Genomic DNA, 22,302 nt, shown 5'->3' on the forward strand with positions numbered 1-22,302 from the left:
GATAACTTTTTTATGTTTTACTATTTACATTTTTATAAAATTCACTGAGGATGATGGTCCTCCCCTTCCTCCTCTGAGGAGCCTCCACTGGTCTATTGTTGTCCAAAGGTTGCTACCAGCCGCTAAACTAGGTGTCCCGTCCTTCCAGGTTTTTGGCCTGAGGTAGGACTACATAGGTTTAAATAGTGGAATAGGGTGGTGGGGTTGTAATGAGTGTAGGGTTAGATGGTACCGTATTTTACTTTTTTCATGTAAAGTATAAAAGATTTATACCCCAGTCTAGTTGGTGGCGGTAATTCAACATTTATTGGATGCCAACCGCCGTTAAATCTCATCGAAGAAGAAGAAGACGAAGAACGCTAAGCAGAATCAGAGATAGAGGTTTCAACCAACATTTCTTTGATGAAGCGAAAAGCTACTTTCATAACCATTGCTAATATGTCAAAACTACAGATGTTGAATGTGTTTGTCACCGAGCGTTTGTCGGCGGCTGCTGTGGAGATATTCGGAGCCGTGGAGAAGACCGTAGCAGAGTATCAGGAAGAAATCTGCCGTTCAGCGGAGGAGAACGAGCGTTTACGCAGGCTGTTGGATTTGGTTAGCAAACCAGAGATAAAGTTACACAGAGCAGGTTCGTACAACATTCTGTTGTTGTAACGAGATTTGACTAATAGACTAGATTCATGTTTATTTTCGATTTTTTTTAACCGTTATTTTATAAGGGAGTCATTCGTGTGCAGGGTTGCCAGGTCTAGCTAACATTTCTAGACAATGACTACTCAAAACCTGCCCACAAGGCCTGAAAACTAGCCCCAATCTGGGGGGGGGGGGGGCAGTAAAAGAGGATTTGCCACGTTTATCCTTTTTCCATAACGTTATCGAGCGAATTAAGAAGGAATATCCACGTCACGACGTAAGAATCAAAATTCGTTTTGCATGAAAATAATAATTATTGCGAGCTAACGTGATGTAATTGAGGAATTTTAACATGTCGCAAGAGGAAAGATGAATCGCCCTTATTAAACTCGCCAGATCATTTTCCATCAACGGATGTCGATTTAACTCGTTTGACTGCTATGATTGTAAATCAATCCCATTTGCGCATGTGTATAACTATAGATAAATCTGACAGAAGAGTTTGAGTGATGAAAGTTGGACAGAGGATGACAATCTCTGCGCAAGACAGACACACTTGGACGAACTTCAGGCTATTTTCTGGCAGTTGTGTCCTTACGTGCCAGCAGGGTTGGGTAGGTTACTTTCTAAATGTAATCCATTAGTTACTAGTTACCGTTCCAAAATGTAATCAGTAACGTAACTTTTGGATTACCCAAACTCAGTAATGAATGTAATATGATTACATTCCGTCACGTTCCCCTTAAGAGGCATTATAAGAAGACAAAAATGTATGTTTACTTTGTTTAACCTTTATTTAACTGTTGAGCCACATCTATTGCAGAATAAAACAATGTTAAAGTTTACATAGCTGGCCATATATGGATGTTGAATGTTACTTTATAGGGCTGGTTATGTCGGCTTCTTCTAACCATTCACTTTCTACTACATATAATAATACGATTCAATTATATCTTTACATTAAAAACCAAAGTCTATCAGAATTCCAGTCATTCCAATAAATGCTATACACCTTCATCTTCAAGAATAGGACGTGGAAATATGGAAGGATAGTTTATCCAAATTGTTTTACCTAAGCATGACCCCAAAATTAAGGACTTATTAGCCAGCACTGCTCTGTTGTTTATGATTTTGTTGTCATGGAGGACTGATTGGGCTCATTGATTTGAGTGGGAAAATAAATGCAGCGCTCTTGGAATGGCATGCTTTGAGCACTAATGAAAAATGCTATTTACATGTGAAAAATGAATGCCACATGCTGCATTTGCTATAGGCCTATTGTTGACCTTTTTGCTGGTGACACGTTGATATCTTGATAATATGCACCTATTTAAAGGGCAAATCCACAGATGAAACAATAACAAAACGGCCGCCCCGCCTCTGTTTTGGTAAATAGCTGAGGGATCGGCCTGGAGAAATGTAACCACTCTCAGATTAATAGACAGCTATGGATGAAAGGACTGACCATCCATGACATAAAACATATTGTTTTAACCATGTTAAGAGGCTTTACAGTGTTTGTTTACATTTACAATGTTTTAGAAACATTGGAGTAAAACAAGCTTATATTTTGGGTTCTCATGGAATGTGACAGTTGAACAAAGCTCATGAGGCATTTATAAGTTATATTCTTCAATAATCAATTGATATATAGATAGATAGATATATATATATATATATATACAGGACCAGTCAAAAAGTTTGGACACACCTACTCATTCAAGGGTTTTTATTCTACTATTTTCTACGTTGTAGAATAATAGTGAAGACATCAACACTATGAAATAACATATGGAATCATGTAGTAACCAAAAAAGTGTTAAACAAATGAAAATATATTTTTATATTTTAGATTCTTCAAAGTAGCCACCCTTTGCCTTGATGACAGCTTTGCATACGCTTAGCATTCTCTCAACCAGCTTCACCTGGAATGCTTTTCCAACAGTCTTGAAGGAGTTCCCACATATGCTGAGCACTTGTTTGCTGCCTTTCCTTCACTCTGCGGTCCAACTCATCCCAAACCATCTCAATTGGGTTGAGGTCTGGTGATTGTGGAGGCCAGGTCATCTGATGGTTACAACATGATTCCATATGTGTTATTTAATAGCTTTGATGTCCACTATAATTCTACAATTTAGAAATTAGTAAAAAAATAAAGAAAAACCCTGGAATGAGGAGGTGTGTCCAAACTGTTGACTGGTACTGTATATATAATTTATAAATCCAAAAATGGATGTAGCAACTACAGATTGCCACTTTTAAGTCTATCAAAAGTGTGCACGTTTGAGCATGTGTCCAGTAGGCCTATTGATTATTATTATTTTTACCAGCATGAATTAGATTGAGCAATAAAAGCCCCACTTTTATTCCATAGGCTTGGATCCACACTATGCAGCTGTTGCAAGAGCACATTTTTCACTGGCTGTCCACTGGTTTCAAAAACAATGATTGATAGGCAGCTTAAACTTATTGAATTCAACCATTATTGGGTTCAAATACACATTTAGATTTGTGAAAAGCCATCCACAACAACCACGATCCGTAAGGCGCAGATATATAAAATTAGAGCAGCAGTGTGATTCACATCATTGCGCTATGTAGATATCAATAATATGTGATATCTGTATCGCCGTAGACTACACCACTGCTGTCATCCTTACCTCCAAGCGTTTATTCAAGTTGGATAATCTTTGGATGCCGACAACAGTCTCACCATTGGAAGACATGGCTTGGACTGTAGCCTACAAAAGCCTATTCCTGCTCTTTTCCCGCGATCCATCAAACCCATTTTGGTGTCATAGTGGTCTCTGACTTGTTCAGACTCGCTTGGGTTGAACAAATTTAAATTTGCGCCTTTTTTCAATGCTGATTTGAATGCCATTGAGAACAGAAGTGTAAAAAAAAAAAATCCGCAAACATACTTTCTGAATTTAACAGTAATCCACAAAGTAATCACCTAGTTTTTCAAAAGAATGCGTATCCGATTACAATATTTTTGCTGGTAATGTAACGGATTACAGCTACCGTTTTGTTGTAATCCCTTACATGTTACGGATTAGATGTAATCCATTACTCCCCAACCCGTTGTGCCAGACTACAAACCGTTATAAAAGGCCTATTTGCGATATTGGATTGTCATTTCAATAGGCATAGGCTACTGACTAACATCTGGGTTTATGATTGTAATTCAACTTTGGCATGGTTTGGTTAGCTAGATGCATGTAGCCTATAGCCCCTGATAGGCAAGATGTAAAGTGAACGATTTAGCAGCTTGCTTCGTTCAAATTGACAGACTAATTTATTCAACATATAGTAAGGCGATTTTGGGGTAAGAAGTGCTTGTTGCCCAATAGCCTGCTGGAAAAGGCTAATAAGGATGGGGTCGTACTTTCAATCACTGAATCAAATATTAATATGGATATGAACTAATATGTCAACAACAGCCAGTGTTTATTATTTTTTACCTGTAACCTATTCTGACTGACTGTTAAATCAATCTAATGCATTCTAACAACAGCTGATCGGCAATTGCGATAGAGCTGTGAGATCACAATTGATAACTTCCAATTGAATTAACTAAACATGGGCATTAATAATTAATAATAACACAAGGCTACAACAAAAATAACCTGAAGTTATAGGCTATTTATTAAATCCGTTTACCAGCTCCAGATATGCTACACAAGTGGCACAAATTGATTTGCAATGACTCCAATGATATCGTCATTTCAACTATTTTTGTTTCAAATGGTAGGAGGCTACAGTAGCCTACAAAACCATAGAAATTACAACTCTACTTGATGGTCAACATATGCCAATGTGTCATTCTCCACATTTTAATGTCAGTTTTTTATTGTGGACTTTTCCCGGAGAGGGAGTTCCATAACTGCCATTTCAAATGTCCACTCGCGCAGCACTCGAGACTCAAGAACTGCTGCTCTGTCACACCTCCTTCCGGCCCTCCCCACCACTCATTCAGTAACAGCCTCCCTCACTGCCTGATAGTCAGCAGCAACCGGTCACAGTAAAATATATATACTTTATTTTTTTTTAAGAAATGCGATGGTGGCCGCAGTGCAGAGTAGGCCAAAAGTGGGCCAAAAACCAGCAGCCCACGAACAATTCACCCGCAACATCGTTATCCAAGTAGCCCGAGTGTTTCGGAAAACCACGGGCATGGCAACCCTGCTCATGTGACATGTTGTGATATGTTAAAAGGAAGAGGCTATACAAACACGCCTGGTTCCCAAATTGATGACGTGGTCGCGCAGTTGAGAGTCGAGTGGAGACGAATGGATTCGGTTCAGTTAGTTCAGTCAGTCATCCTGCTGAGACAAGTTTATGCTGGCTAGTTTAAACGTGTAAAAGACAGTGATGTTTATATCGATGGGCGAGGGAGAAATAACTTGTGGTATTGGTCACCATCTGGATATCACCCTAATATGCCAATTAGCTAACGTGACGACAAACTCGATCCATTGGAATACTGCGTTACTTGATCTTATTTCAAAGAGCGCTCCGTTAGCCACGCCCCAGAACATTGCTAGGCATGTTGCAGTGGGACACGTTTTAATAGGAAGAAACGCCTCTCAATTTAAAATGGGACTGCCGTGGTTCTGTGTAGCCGTGTTATGCTTACATATTTGAGACCAGTGTATTGCAGGTAATTTCGTCTGATTTAAGTCAAATATATTTGAGTTGGTAACAGGGAAACAACGCTGAGTCGTATACAGTTTGAGGTTCTACTTATTAAAACGTGTCCCAGTCCATGTTTATCTCTGCCCACTGGGCCGTGGTTTATGGAGCGCTCCTTGAAATAAACTCTCCTAACTGGATCCGTTGGATTACGGATTTATCTCACCACACCGTTGTGGATGAACAGTGTAAAATTGCTTCACCGTGCATCTGTATCACATGTCGCTGGCGGAAGATACTTCGTCAATTTGTTCCAGCCCACTTGATTATATTTCAAGTAGGATAGCAACCTGCACGATAAATAATGTGTAATTTTGGTAGTAACCATCTGGATGTCACCATGATGGAGTCTACTGCTCAACGGGGAGAGTTTGCGCTGCAACCCGGCAACAACAAAACAGGGCACAGTCTGTCCTTCACTCTTGATTGCCGAGCACTGCTGTCCTGCAGTAGGGAGAGGGAGGTAGCTAGATAGTCTAGCCAATTGCCAATATCAGGCCAGAGTGACAGCTAAAGCACATTTATTGTAGTGATTTTCACCGAAAATGTACAACTGCGGCAACGTCTACATTTAAAAAAAAATCAACAATGGAATGGAGTCCCAACTTCGGCAAACAAGTTTACAATTCTCGACAGGTTACGTGGGTACAGTAAGGATGTGGCGTGCCGTTAAACATCTTTGATATCAAGCATCTCAATCACGTCGCGTGATTTCGCATAGGTTGTTTGGTGACCCGTTACAAAATAGAACTAGCTAGCTGAGGAGGGCTGATTAGGACGACTGACTGAACCGAATCCGTTCATCCCCACTCAACTCTTCTCTGCACGACATACGTCATCAATTTTGGGCACCAGGCTCGTCCGTATAGCCTCTCCCATGCTAAAGAGCTTCGTCTCTTCCTCAGTCGTCACTAGATACCACAGCCTCAAAGTCATCAATCCCTCCTATTTCTTAAGTCTCGTCATAAAATGAGATTTTAAATTTAACTACACTGCTAACTTTATGCCTAATCTTAAATAAAGGTTAAAAAAATATATCAAAAATATCAAAAAGCACATTTGAGCCAATTTTGACTTTGTGGCTGTGGAAACCCTTCCTCTGGCTATAAGCACCCTCGAACGAAACTCTGGTTCACCAACATTGCTTTGTATAAATCACGTGCTGGGGGAGCGGCTCTAAGGACATTCCTGACCCGTAAACGACTAACCAAAATCTAAAACTGACCCTTACCTTAACCCTAACCAAACCATTAACCTTAATTAACACTGAACTTAAACTAATTTTAACTAATTCTGAAATAAAATAAATTTTTGCAGATCAGGAGTGCCCTTATAGTCTTTTCTGTGCTGTTTAGTGTAGACTAGTCAACAAAATCGTCTTATTTTTGAGCACAGAAACAAAATTTCTGATACTTTATTAAAGCTGGAATATGTAATTATTTGGCCAACTGACCAAATTCACATGGAAATGTAGTTATAGATCTGTCATTCTCATTGAAAGCAAGTCTAAGAAGCGGTAGATCTGTTATATATGTGCTATGCTCATTAATTCTCTGCTTCCCATTCTTAAGTTTAGTTTTTACTTTGTTTTTTTACACCAGCTTCAAACAGCTGAAAATACAATATTTTTGGTTATGGAAAATATATTTCACAGCAGTTTAGATGGTACAATGATTCGCTACACTATGCTTGCTTGTTTTGTCACTTAAACTGAAATAATACAAACTATTAGAATTTTAGCAACCAGGAAATGACTGAGCGATTTCTGCATAGTTGCACCTGTTTAAGATATATTTTTTCCCTCCAGACTTCCAGGTACTGACTCCTGCCGTTCCCCCTGAGCAGCAGAACTGTAAGCAGGAGTGGAGCCCCAGTCTGGGGCAGGAGGACCCAGAACCCACACAGATTAAAGAGGAACAACAGGAGCTCAGACTCAGTCAGGAGGACTCACCTCAGCCCTCATATCTTTACCAAAACCAAACTGTGGATGATGGAGAGAGGGGTATTCTACCTATCATCATAACTGAAGACATCAAAACAGAACCTGATGGAGAGGGCTACATAGTACCAGAACCAACCAGTGATCAGCCCTTTTCAGTTCATCCAGACTGCTCTGCTGCAGTGGAGAAACCATATCGGTGTCAACAATGTGACAAAAGCTTCACACGTAAGGGACACTTGACCATCCATTCAAAGATACACACAGGAGAGAAATCTTATCTGTGCAAACAATGTGACAAAAGCTTCATCCAGAAAGGCGACTTGGACAGACATACAAGGGTACACACAGGAGATAATCCATATCAGTGCAAACAATGTGGCAAAATGTTTAACCAGAAAGGAAGCTTGACCATCCATTCAAGGATACACACAGGGGAGAAACCTTATCAGTGCAAAGACTGTGACAAATCCTTCAACCAGAAGATGGAATTGATATTGCATATGAGAGTTCACACAGGGGAGCGACCATATAATTGTCCTGTATGCAAGAAAGGTTACATGGCATTAAGCTATTTAAGACTACATCAGCGTGTTCACACTGGGGAGAAACCTTACCAGTGCAAAGAATGTGGCAAATGCTTTGGTTATAAAGGAAGCTTGAAGTCTCATATGAGCACTCACACAAAAGCTTCAGCCTGAAGTGAGAACAACAAATGATTACTCACATGAATTTCTTGTTACATCCAACTTGTAAATAATTTGTTATGTTCTATTTTCTGGCACTTGACAACAAAACAAATGTAGTTATGTGAGAGGAGTGATAAAACATCAGTCAGTATCAGATTTGTAAGCTCATTTTAGCTCTCACTTTTTTTGGATACCTACCGGCCAGGACAATGAGGGAATTAGACAATGCTGGCCCGGCTGAAAAGTGATTGCAACCTTTTTGAAACCAGGCTGCCTCACGGGCATGACAGGCCATAGTCCGGTGCACCGCGGTTCAGCCTAATCAAACTCCTGCACTGCTGGCTTCAGGAAGTCGTCACAGCTGTGTCTAGCAGAGCACACACTTGGATTCCTAAACAACAGGAGTTCATATTCAATTGATTAACAATGACATACAGGATATTTGGGCCACTATCTTCTATCTGTACTTCTGTCTGCATGTTAGAATATTGAAGTAGCCTATTATGTCTTTGTTGACTATATAATGCAGCAAATATTTTGTATGTTATATTTATTTCATTTTTGGGGGGGGGGGGGGGGGGGGGATCAGCTTTAATATTGCAGACAGATTGTTGCTTTCAATGTAATTGTCTGCATCATTTCCAATCCCCCATATATCTTTTTGTGTGTGTGTGTTTGTATATATATATATTTAATTTGATTATTTCCCCCTAACCCTACCATCCCTCTCCTAATTGGAGTAAACTAATGGACAACAACACTTAGGCTTCTACTTCCATCTTATATATACAATATATACATTTTACGGACACAGTATATTTTACAATAGTTATCTTTTGTTTGTTTTTAGTCCCTTCCTTCAGCTACCCTCAACCCCTCCCATATATCTCTGAACACCATCCAATTTTGATTTCTATTTGCCATATGTTTTCCAACTGTGCTGTTTCATATACGTTCTGAAACTATACACATTTTACGGACACTGTATATTTTACATGAGTTATCTTGTTATTTTTAGACCCACCCTTCAACTCCACTCAACCCCTCCCACCTATCTCTGATCATCAAGTTTTGCCAGACCAAAGGACAGATTTCCACCTGTCTAATGTCAAGTGCTCGTGTTTCTTGGTCCAAGCAAGTCTCTTCTTATTATTCGTGTCCTTTAGTAGTGGTTTCTTTGCAGCAATTCAACCATGAAGGCCTGATTCACGCAGCCTCCTCTGAACAATTGATGTTGAGATGTGTCTGTTACTTGAACTCTGAAGCATTTATTTGGGCTGCAATTTCTGAGGCTGGTAACTCTAATGAACTTATCCTCTGCACCAGAGGTAACTCTGGGTCTTCCTTTCCTGTGGCATTCCTCATGAGAGCCAGTTTCATCATAACGCTTGATGGTTTTTGAGACTGCACTTTAAGAAACTTTCAAAGTTCTTGACATTTTCCGCATTTACTGACCTTCATGTCTTAAAGTAATGATGGACTGTCGTTTCTCTTTGCTTATTTGAGCTGTTCTTGCCATAATATGGACTTGGTATTTTACCAAATAGGGCTATCTTCTGTATACCACCCCTACCTTGTCACAACACAACTGATTGGCTCAAACGCATTAAGAAGGAAAGAAATTCCACAAATTAACTTTAAACAAGGCACACCTGTTCATTGAAATGCATTCCAGGTGACTTCCTCATGAAGCTGGTTGAGAGAATGCCAAGAGTGTGGAAAGATGTCATCAAGGCAAGGCAAAGGATGGCTACTTTGAAGAATCTCAAACATATTTTGATTTGTTTAACACTTTTTTGGTTACTACATGATTCCATATGTGTTATTTCATAGTTTTGATGTCTTCACTATTCTACAATGTAGAAAATAGTAAAAAGGTGTCCAAATGTTTGACTGGTACTGTAATATATATATATATATAACATTCTATTGGTTGCAAGAATTTTGTATAATAATTAAAAATGAAAAACACTGTTTTGAATCCACCGTCATTTTGTGTATCAGTTCATGTGCCATGGAATCAGTACATCAAAAATCTCTTCTCAACTATTTTGCAATCTATATGGACAGCTGTCAATTTTTTGGTCCTTAAATGAAACTGGTATACTTTTATTTATCACAATTTTCTTTAACCAATTTTGGTCTTTAATGCAGGGCCGACAGACAAGTTATTTTCTTCCTCCCCTCACAATTTTTCTCCTTTTCCCTCCCCCTCCCTCTCTACGGATGACTTTGTCAACCACTTTGAAAAATAGGTTGACGACATCCGCTACTCATTCACTCAGGCTATTGAGTCAACTGGTCCCACTCACACAGAACTATCCTATGCCTTGACCTCTTTCTCCCCTCTATCTCCAGATGACATCCGCGACTTGTGAGGTAAGGCCGCCTGAACCTGCCCGCTCGAGCCCATCCCCTTCTTCAGACCATCTCTGGAGACCTTCTCACTTCCCTCATCAACTCATCCCTTACCACTGGCTGCGTCCCCTCCGACTGCAAAATAGCCTGAGTTGCTGACCTCCTCAAGAAACCAACACTCGACTCATCTGACATCAAAAACTATAGACCTGTATCTCTTCTTTCTTTTCTTTCCATAACACTTGAGTGTGTTGTCTCTGATCAACTTTCTTGTCATCTCCCTCAGGATGATCTTCTTGACCCTAACCAGTCAGGCTTCAAGACGGGTCACTTAACCGAGACTGTGCTTCTGTGTCATGGAGGCTCTCTGCACTGCCAAAGCTGACTCTGTCCTCTGTTCTCATCCTCCTAGATATATCCGCTGCCTTCGACACCGTGAACCATCAGATCCTCCTCTCCACCCTCTCAGGGCTGGGTGTCTCAGGCTTCGCACACCCTTGGATTGCATCCTACCTGGCAGGCCGCTCTTACCAGGTGACGTGGAGAGGATCTGTGTCTGTACCACGTACTCTCACTACTGGTGTCCCCCAGGGCTCAGTTTTAGGCCCTCTCCTCTTCTCTCTATTGTCATGGAAATTCTAACCAGAAAGGAAGACAGAGACTGTAGATTCCTCAAAACAACTTATTGTAACGGTAGTCTTCGTTTTCCTCGTCTGAGGAGTAAGAAATGTCGGACCAAGATGCAGCGTGGTGAGTATTCATATTTATTACGAATACTTTCAAGAACGAACAAAACAATAAACTGAACAAAAATAACCGAAGACGCTACAGTCCCGAAATAGTGAACACAGAACACAGGAACACACGAACAGGAACAATCACCCACAAACCACAATACAAAAACAGGCTACCTAAATATGGTTCCCAATCAAAGACAATGACTAACACCTGCCTCTGATTGAGCAGTACCCCCCCCCCCCCCCCAAGGTGCGGACTCCGGACGCAAAACCTGAACCTATAGGGGAGGGTCTGGGTGGGCATCTGTCCGCGGTGGCGGCTCTGGCGCCGGACGTGGACCCCACTCCACCATTGTCTTAGTCCGCTTCAGTAGCGTCCTTTGAGCGGCGACCCTCGCCACCAACCTTGGCCTGGGAACCCTAATAAATGGGCCCACGGGACTGAGGGACACCTCTGGACTGAAGGACGCCTCTGGACTGAAGGACGCCTCTGGACTGAAGGACGCCTCTGGACTGAAGGACGCCTCCGGACTGAGGGGCAGCTCCGGACTGAGGGGCAGCTCAGGACTGAAGGGCAGCTCCGGACTGAAGGGCAGCTCCGGACTGAAGGGCAGCTCCGGACTGAAGGGCAGCTCAGGACTGAAGGGCAGCTCAGGACTGAGGGGCAGCTCAGGACTGAGGGGCAGCTCAGGACTGAAAGGCAGCTCCGGACTGAAGGGCAGCTCAGGACTGAAGGGCAGCTCAGGACTGAGGGGTAGCTCAGGACTGAAAGGCAGCTCCGGACTGAAAGGCAGCTCCGGACTGAAAGGCAGCTCCGGACTGAAAGGCAGCTCCGGACAGAAGGGCAGCTCCGGACTGAAGGGCAGCTCCGGACTGAAGGGCAACTCCGGACTGAAGGGCAGCTCCGGACTGAAGAGCAGCTCCAGACTGGCAGGCGGCTCTGGCAGCTCCTGACTGGCGGGCGGCTCTGGCAGCTCCTGACTGGCGGGCGGCTCTGGCAGCTCCTGACTGGCGGGCGGCTCTGGCAGCTCCTGACTGGCGGGCGGCTCTGGCAGCTCCTGACTGGCGGGCGGCTCTGGCAGCTCCTGACTGGCGGGCGGCTCTGGCAGCTCCTGACTGGCGGGCGGCTCTGGCAGCTCCTGACTGGCGGGCGGCTCCTGACTGACGGGCGGCTCTAGCGGCTCAGGACAGACGGGCAGCTCAGGCGGCGCTGGACAGACGGGCAGCTCAGGCGGCGCTGGACAGGCGGGAGACTCAGGCCTGCTGAGGCGCACAGTAGGCCTGGTGCATGGTGCCGGAACTGGTGGTACCGGGCTGGGAACACGCACCTCAGGACGAGTGCGGGGTGCTGGAACTGGAGGCCTGGTACGTGGCGCCGCCACCGGAGGGCTGGTTCTTGGAGAAGGCACCGGATAGACCGGACCGTGGATGCGCACTACAGGTCTCGAGCACCGAGCCTGCCCAACCCTACCTGGCTGAATACTCCCCGTAGCCATGCCAGTGCTAAGCCGCACTGGGCTATGTACACGTACAGGAGACACCATGCGTAGGGCTGGTGCCATGTACCCTGGCCAGAGGAGACGCACTGGAGACCAGATGCGTAGAGCCGGTTTCATGGCACCTGGCTCGATGCCCAATCTAGCCCGGCCGATACGTGGTGCTGCTATGTACCGCACCGGGCTATGCACACGTACTGGAGACACCGTGCGCTCTTACGCATAACACGGTGTCTGCCCGTACGCTCGCTCTCCACGGTAAGCACGGGGAGTTGGCTCAGGTCTCCTACCTGGCTTAACACCACTCCCCGTGTGCCCCCCCCCCCCCCCCCCCCCAATACATTTTTTGGGCTGCCTCTCTGGCTTCCATCCGCGCTTTCTTGATCGCCGTGCCAACTCCATTCGCCGGTATCCCTCCTCGCACTGCTCCAGAGAATCCCAGGCGGGCTCCGGCACTCTCCCTTGGTCGACCGACCACCTTTCTATATCCTCCCAAGTTGTATAGTCCAGATCTCGCTGCTGCTGCTGCTGCTGCTGCTGCTGCCCGTTACCACGCTGCTTGGTCCTGTTGTGGTGGGTGATTCTGTAACGGTAGTCTTCGTTCTCCTCGTCTGAGGAGTAAGAAATGTCGGACCAAGATGCAGCGTGGTGAGTATTCATATTTATTACGAATACTTTCAAGAACGAACAAAACAATAAACTGAACAAAAATAACCGAAGACGCTACAGTCCCGAAATAGTGAACACAGAACACAGGAACACAGGAACAGGAACGATCACCCACAAACCACAATACAAAAACAGGCTACCTAAATATGGTTCCCAATCAGAGACAATGACTAACACCTGCCTCTGATTGAGAACCATATCAGGCCAAACGACAAACCCAACATAGAAACACAAACATAGATAACCCACCCAACTCACGCCCTGACCATACTAAAACAAAGAAAATACAAAAGAACTATGGTCAGAATGTGACACTTATTTTATTATAAGATTTGCAATAATGGAGCAGGTGCAACAGTCAAGAGCCCAACAAACAACAGTTGGTTCTCGGCCTTTATAGGAAAATACAACCTCTTTTGTCTATGTGGCATTTTAGCAGGGGTGTGAGATCATGGTGGGAGCATAGCGTACAAACAAGTGATAATGCCAGTTTTGTTACCCATTTCTGCTGATAGAATTGTCATTGCTGCTCAAGCTAGCCTCTCTCTTCATATCTCCATAAGATAGGAAAAGAACAGGACGGACCAAAAAACGGGTCACTCAGACGGCCCTTTTGTCTTTGGCCTCGTGACTAAGTTACTCAGAAACAAGAGAGGAAAAACACTGGCTTCTTCTTACATGATAGAAACAGACAGTGGAAATGTACAGGTTTAAGGCGTATACAAATGATGTGCATAACCGAGTTTGTAATTTTGTCACTATACTATACACCAAGTCACTCGGCTCCATCATATCCTCACATGGTCTCTCCTATCATTGCTATGCGGATGACACTCAACTACTCTTCTCCTTCCCCCTTCAGACACCCAGGTGGCGACACGCATCTCTGCGTGCCTGGCAGATATCTCAACATGGATCTCGGCCCACCACCTCAAGCTCAACAAGACGGAACTGCTCTTCCTCCCGGGGAAAGCCTGCCCGCTCAAAGACCTCTCCATCACAGTTGACAACTCCACAGTGTCACCCTCCCAGAGTGCAAAGAATCTTGGTGTGACCCTGGATAACACCCTTTCATTCTCTGCAAACATCAAAACAGTGACACGCTCCTGCAGGTTCATGCTCTTCAACAGCCGTAGAATACGACCCTACCTCACACAGGAAGCGGTGCAGGTCCTAATCCAGGAAATCGTCCTCTCCCGTCTGGACTACTGCGACTTGCTGTTGGCTGGGCTCCCCGCTCGTGTCATTAAATCCCTGCAATTATCCAGAACGCTGCAGCCCGCCTGGTTTTCAACCTTCCCAAGTTCTCTCATGTCACCCGGCTCCTCCGCACACTCCATTGGCTTCTAATCGAAGCTCCCATCCACTACAAGACCATGGTGCTTACCTACGGAACAACAAGAGGAACTTCCCTTACCTACATTCAGGCTTTGCTCAAACCCTACACCCCAAAAAGAGCACTCCGTTCTGACACCTCAGGTCTCTTGGCCCTCCCACCCCTACAGAAGGGCAGCTCCCATTCAGCCCAAGTTCTTCTCTGTCCTGGCACCCCAATGGTAGAACCAGCTTCTCCCTGAAGCTAGGACAGCAGAGTCACTGCCCATCTTCCAAAAACATCTGAAAACTTTCAAACAGTATCTTAAATAATCCTCCTCCTCACTTCAAGGTTTTTGGTGTCCATTACTGGCCGTTACAGGAAAGCCACACACAAACCACCACCATAGATTTTTTAAACTAACCTCTTCTTGGCGATTAATTTCTTAGTTCTCGATTCCATTTGCAGGTGGTTCTACAAAAACAAGAAAACTCAGAAAGATATTAAATCCATGTTTGATACCCTGCAAGGAGGTTCCTCGCCATTTTAGCTGCCACACACCTAACATTTCCCAGCATTTTTTCAGGAACTAGTCATTTCTATGCGAAGCGTCAACGGCCACGTGTAGAAGTAGATGACAGCGCGTAACAAAGTGCGACCAAAACAAAGATCTACACACATGGAAGAGGCATATCTCATTCGATACAAAACATGAATGTAGTAACTTTCTGAATTTTCGTTGCCAAGAACAGGTTAGTTGAAAAATCTCTGGCGGCGGCTTCTATGGAGCATTCCTGGAACGCCCTGTAATGGACATAAAAAAAGTATCATCATTCATAACTATCATCAATATGTGCAAACTACAGTTGTTGAATACGTTAGTCACCAAGCGTTTCTCGGCGGCTGCTGTGGAGATATTCGGGGCCGTGGAGAAGAACATAGCGGTGTCAGGAAGAACAAAGGTTACGTACGTAACCACGGTTATGTGAGCTATTGGATCAATCCAATATGGTATCCTTCAATAAGGTATTATATATATTATATATAGCGCAGGCACCTTACATTCTGAGTAAGGATTTCAGATTTGTACCAGGTAGTGCTGAGGCTGCGGCGAAACCCCTTAAATAGCTGCCACCGCACTACTTCCACCTCATGTCCTTTTTCGAGGTGCCATAGATCACCGACAAAGAGGGTTGGAGTGATCCGGTAGCTCACATAACCTTGGTTACATACGTAACCTTATTTATGTTGCACTATATTGGATCACTCCAATATGGTATCACAATACAAGATTAATCGGTGCACTATGTAAGGGCCAGACAGAGAACAAAGTCCCATAGAACTGAGCTCAGGGCAGTCATAGTTGCTGTGTCCCTCCGTCCCCACTCAGGGAAGTGAAGGCAACACCCAGCACAGCCGTCCCGACCTTATTGACAGGGGTAACATTGACTCGATCGTACCTAGAAAAGGTGCTATACGATGCCCAACTGTCCGGGGCGAAAATGTAATTGAGGGGAAACTCCTCAGATCAGGGTCCACCATGTAGCTACTCCTCTAATAGAATACGCTACTACAACAGAGGTCAGAGGCCGGCTGTCCAGCCAATATACTGTAGTAATAGTGTCCACAATCCAATGTGAGAGTCTTTAGGCTTTGTAGGCTCTGTCCCAGAACTCTCTCACTATAGCAATGAATAGCCAATCAGACTGTTGTATTGCATGTGTAATGTAAGTGTCCAAGGTTCTGGCCGGGCACAGCACACACTCGGGGAAAAACACCCATCTCACCCGCAGCCACGAAGGGGCATACAGTGCATTTGGAAAGTATTCAGACCTCTTCCCCTTTTCCACATTTTGACATGTTAAAGCCTTTCTCTAAAATTGATTAAATCACATTTTTCCTCCTCAATCTACACACAATACCTGATAATGACAACGCGAAAACAGGTTTTTAGACACTTTTGTAAATTTATAAAACATAAAACATAAATACCTTATATAAGTTTCTACAACTTGATTGGAGTCCACCTGTGGTAAATTCAATTGACTGGACATGATTTGGAAAGGCTGTCTATATAAGGTCCCACAGTTGACAGTGCATGTCAGAGGGAAAACCAAGCAGTGAGGTTGAAGGAATTGTCCGTAGAGCTCCAAGACAGGTTTAAGTCGAGGCACAGATCTGAGGAAGGTTACTAAAACATTCTGCAGCTTTGAAGGTCCCCAAGAACACAGTGGCCTCCATTATTCTTAAATGGAAGAAGTTTGGAACCACCAAGACTCTTCCTAAAGCTGGCCACCCGGCCAAACTGAGAAAATGGTCACCTCCTTGTCCGGGAGGTGACCAAGAAGCCAATGGTCACTCTGACAGAGCTCCAGAGTTCCTCTGTGGAGATGGGAAAATCTTCAGGAAGGACAACCATCTCTGCAGCACTCCACCAATCATGCCTTTATGTGGCTAGACGGAAGCCACTCCTCAGTAAAAGGCACATGACAGCCCGCTTGAAGTTTGCCAAAAGGCACCTAAAGGACTCTCAGACCATGAGAAACAAGATTCTCTGGTCTGATGAAACCAAGATTGAACTCTTTGGCCTGAATGCCAAGTGTCACGTCTGGAGGAAACCTGGCACCATCCCTACGGTGAAGCATGGTGGTAGCAGGATCATGCTGTGGGGATGTGTTTCAGCGGCAGGGACTGGGAGACTAGTCAGGATCGAGGGGAAGATGAACGAAGCAAAGTACAGAGAGATCCTTGATAAAAAACGTGCTCCAGAGTGCTCAGGACCTCAGACTGGGGTGAAGGTTCACCTTCCAACAGGACAATGCCCCTAAGCACACAGCATAGACAATGCAGGAGTTGCTTCGGGACAAGTCTCTGAATGTCCTTGAGTGGCCCAGCCAGAGCCGGGACTTGAACCCGATCGAACATCAATCAAGTTTCAATCAAGTTTATTTTATATAGCCCTTCGTACATCAGCTAATATCTCGAAGTGCTGTACAGAAACCCAGCCTAAAACCCCAAACAGCAAGCAATGCAGGTGTAGAAGCACGGTGGCTAGGAAAAACTCCCTAGAAAGGCCAAAACCTAGGAAGAAACCTAGAGAGGAACCAGGCTATGAGGGGTGGCCAGTCCTCTTCTGGCTGTGCCGGTTGGAGATTATAACAGAACTATGCCAAGATGTTCAAAAATGTTCATAAGTGACAAGCATGGTCAAATAATAATCATGAATAATTTTCAGTTGGCTTTTCATAGCCAATCATTAAGAGTTGAAAAACAACAGGTCTGGGACAGGTGGCGGTTCCATAACTGCAGGCAGAACAGTTGAAACTGGAATAGCAGCAAGGCCAGGCGGACTGGGGACAGCAAGGAGTCATCATGCCCGGTAGTCCTGACGTATGGTCCTAGGGCTCAGGTCCTCCGAGAGAAAGAAAGAGAGAAGGAGAAAATTAGAGAGAGCCAAGATGTTCAAAATGTTCATAAATGACAAGCATGGTCAAATAATAATCAGGAATAAATGTCAGTTGGCTTTTCATAGCCGATCATTAAGAGTTGAAAACAGCAGGTCTGGGACAGGTAGGGGTTCCGTAACCGCAGGCAGAACAGTTGAAACTGGAATAGCAGCAAGGCCAGGCGGACTGGGGACAGCAAGGAGTCATCATGCCCGGTAGTCCTGACGTATGGTCCTAGGGCTCAGGTTCTCAGAGAGAGAGAAAGAAAAAGAGAACGAGAGAATTAGAGAGAGCATACTTAAATTCACACAGGACACTGGATAAGACAGGAGAAGTACTCCAGGTATAACCAACTGACCCTAGCCCCCCGACACATAAACTACTGCAGCATAAATACTGGAGGCTGAGACAGGAGCGGTCAGGAGACACTGTGGCCCCATCCAAAGATACCCCCGGACAGGGCCAAACAGGAAGGATATAACCCCACCCACTTTGCCAAAGCACAGCCCCCGCACCACTAGAGGGATATCTTCAACCACCAACTTACAATCCTGAGACAAGGCCAAGTATAGCCCACAAAGATCTCCACCACAGCACAAACCAAGGGGGGGGGGGCGCCAACCCAGACAGGAAGATCACGTCAGTAACTCAACCCACTCAAGTGACGCACCCCACCCAGGGACGGCATGAAAGAGCACCAGTAAGCCAGTGACTCAGCCCCTGTAATAGGGTTAGAATCCCAGTGGAGAGAGGGGAACCGGCCAGGCAGAGACAGCAAGGGCGGTTCGTTGCTCCAGAGCCTTTCCGTTCACCTTCACACTCCTGGGCCAGACTACACTCAATCATATGACCTACTGAAGAGATAAGTCTTCAGTAAAGACTTAAAGGTTGAGACCGAGTCTGCGTCTCTCACATGGGTAGGCAGACTGTTCCATAAAAATGGAGATCTATAGGAGAAAGCCCTGCCTCCCGCTGTTTGCTTAGAAATTCTAGGGACAATTAGGAGGCCTGCGTCTTGTGACCGTAGCGTACGTATAGGTATGTACGGCAGGACCAACTCGGAAAGATAGGTAGGAGCAAGCCCATGTAACGCTTTATAGGTTAACAGTAAAACCTTGAAATCAGCCCTTGCCTTAACAGGAAGCCAGTGTAGGGAAGCTAGCACTGGAGTAATATGATCAAATTTCTTGGTTCTAGTCAGGATTCTAGCAGCCGTATTTAGCACTAACTGAAGTTTATTTAGTGCTTTATCCGGGTAGCCGGAAAGTAGAGCATTGCAGTAGTCTAACCTAGAAGTAACAAATGCATGGATTAATTTTTCTGCATCATTTTTGGACAGAAAATTTCTGATTTTTGCAATGTTACGTAGATGGAAAAAAGCTGTCCTTGAAACAGTCTTGATATGTTCGTCAAAAGAGAGATCAGGGTCAAGAGTAACGCCGAGGTCCTTCACAGTTTTATTTGAGACGACTTTACAACCATCAAGATGAATTGTCAGATTTAACAGAAGATCTCTTTGTTTCTTGGGACCTAGAACAAGCATCTCTGTTTTGTCCGAGTTTAAAAGTAGAACGTTTTCAGCCATCCACTTCCTTATGTCTGAAACACAGGCTTCTAGCGAGGGCAATTTTGGGGCTTCACCATGTTTCATTGAAATGTACAGCTGTGTGTCATCCGCATAGCAGTGAAAGTTAGCATTATGTTTTCGAATAACATCCCCAAGAGGTAAAATATATAGTGAAAACAATAGTGGTCCTAAAACGGAACCTTGAGGAACACCGAAATGTACAGTTGATTTGTCAGAGGACAAACCATTCACAGAGACAAACTGATATCTTTCCGACAGGTAAGATCTAAACCAGGCCAGAACTTGTCCGTGTAGACCAATTTGGGTTTCCAGTCTCTCCAAAAGAATGTGGTGATCGATGATGTCAAAGGCAGCACTAAGGTCTAGTAGCACGAGGACAGATGCAGAGCCTCGGTCTGACGCCATTAAAAGGTCATTTACCACCTTCACAAGTGCAGTCTCAGTGCTATGATGGGGTCTAAAACCAGACTGAAGCATTTCGTATACATTGTTTGTCAGGAAGGCAGTGAGTTGCTGCGCAACAGCTTTTTCTAACATTTTTGAGAGGAATGGAAGATTCGATATAGGCCGATAGTTTTTTATATTTTCCGGGTCAAGGTTTGGCTTTTTCAAGAGAGGCTTTATTACTGCCACTTTTAGTGAGTTTGGTACACATCCGGTGGATAGAGAGCTGTTTATTATGTTCAACATAGGAGGGCCAAGCACAGGAAGCAGCTCTTTCAGTAGTTTAGTAGGAATAGGATCCAGTATGCAGCTTGAAGGTTTAGAGGCCATGATTATTTTCATCATTGTGTCAAGAGATATAGTACTAAAACACTTAAGTGTCTCTCCCGATCCCAGGCCCTGGCAGAGCTGTGCAGATCCAGGACAGCTAAGCCCTGGAGGGATACGCAGATTCAAAGAGGAGTCCGTAATTTGCTTTCTAATGGTCATGATCTTTTCCTCAAAGAAGTTCATGAATTTATTACTGCTGAAGTGAAAGCCATCCTCTCTTGGGGAATGCTGCTTTTTAGTTAGCTTTGCAACAGTATCAGTATCTGCAACAGAACATCTCTGGAGAGTCCTGAAAATAGCTGTGCAGTGACACTCTCCATCCATTACCTGACAGAGCTTGAGAGGATCTGCAGAGAAGAATAGAAGAAACTCCCTAAATACAGGTCTGCCAAGCTTCATACCCAAGATAACTCGAGGATGTAATCACTGCCAAAGGTGCTTCAGCAAAGTCCTGAATAATGTTTCTGAATACTTATGTAAATGTGATAATTCAAAATTTTTAACAAACCTGTTTTTGCTTTGTCATTATGGGCTATTGTGTGTAGATTGAGGGGGGGAAAACAATTTCATCCATTTTAGAATATTGCTGTAACGTAACAAAATGTGGAAAAAGTCAAGGGGTCTGAATACTTTTCGAATGCACTGTACAAGTTTTGCTCAAAGCAGCCAACTAAAGTAATGTAGTTAACGTAAGTTCAATCACAAAGGCTGGTCTGAGTGCATTTCCTGTTTCATTCAATAGTACAGCACAATTCACAGTTGCATTTCATCATGGGCACAGTGGGAATTTATATCTGTGATGTTTAAATGATGTCTTACCCCCAGAGCGAGAGAGTACATCACTTCCAGAAGATCTCCTTGCTGAGGGTGACGTTGATCATGCACTGCTTCTCGTGGGGTGAGCCTGATGTTCCGCATATCATGTCTATGTGTTTAACATGGGGAAAAGGGGACACAAAGTGAAAATTGATGCATCTACAAATTCACTGTTTTACACAATATTGTATCATATTTGATGAGTTACTGACCTGTCTGTCTACAGGCTTGTTCTGCTGTAGTCTCCACAACCGGATCACACTGGCACGGGATGTCCACGCACTGGATGGACTGAGGGATGCACTCCTGTTGGACTGGAAAACAAAGAGACATGGTCAGTGGTAGGTATTTTTCAATGCTGTATCACCATCTTTATCTGGACAGAAAACAAATTGTTTCTCATACTCAACACCCAATCCTCATGCCTTATTGTTTGTTCTTGTTTCCCAATCAACAGTCTGGATCTTCATCTTCTGCCATGGTGGATGAGCTACCTTTTCTGGTAAATACAGGGCCTTTTCTCTTTCCCACCGGAAAATGGCAGCTGCAGACCCAAGTGTTGTCACTGGGTTTCCGGTCCATCCACCTGAAAGACAACAAATGTTACTTTTACCAGCTAGCTAAATTGATTACTGAAATGATAACATCTACATTAAAACACCATAACCCACAGACTTAACTATAGTAACAGTAAAATAGACTGGGCTTTGGTCTATCTGCACATCTAAAATCCTACTATGTGGATGGGACATTTCTGCTTAGATGGAGGAATTATCTGGAATGCTCAACTAGATGATCAGGACAGTCTAGGTTACTATTTGCCAGAAGAGGTGAAATATTGCAATGAGCCATACAACTACTTCTGATTCTAATTCTCAAGAGGAAAGTTAAAACCTTCAGCCATAAGGTCACTGAAGAGGACCAACAGTGATAAGGGGATTGTCTGAAAGGTACTGACATGCAGGGATATAACATAAGGATTTTGGGCACTGGCCAGCAGAACAAGATTTCTACATTCAGGTCCTAAATCTGTGGCATGCGATGTTTATAAAGAAACATTTTCAATAAAGAGGTCACAACATTCATTATGCTATTATGTGCTAGTTTTTTTTTTTTACTTTTAAGGAGGGTAATGTGCATTGTA

At 44.0% G+C, this 22,302-nt stretch overlaps 1 protein-coding gene across 1 annotated transcript; it reads left to right on the top strand.

The window, feature by feature from the left end:
- The first annotated feature begins 247 nt into the window (after positions 1 to 247).
- On the top strand, positions 248 to 8,518 carry LOC120033770 (zinc finger and SCAN domain-containing protein 12-like). Its single transcript, XM_038980227.1, has 2 exons — positions 248 to 631; positions 7,139 to 8,518. The coding sequence occupies exons 1-2, from the start codon at positions 403 to 405 to the stop codon at positions 7,969 to 7,971; spliced, it is 1,062 nt and encodes a 353-aa protein (XP_038836155.1). The 5' UTR covers positions 248 to 402; the 3' UTR covers positions 7,972 to 8,518.
- The last annotated feature ends 13,784 nt before the right edge of the window (positions 8,519 to 22,302 follow it).

This window comes from Salvelinus namaycush, chromosome 40 (assembly GCF_016432855.1).
Source record: "Salvelinus namaycush isolate Seneca chromosome 40, SaNama_1.0, whole genome shotgun sequence".
NCBI lineage: Eukaryota > Metazoa > Chordata > Actinopteri > Salmoniformes > Salmonidae > Salvelinus > Salvelinus namaycush.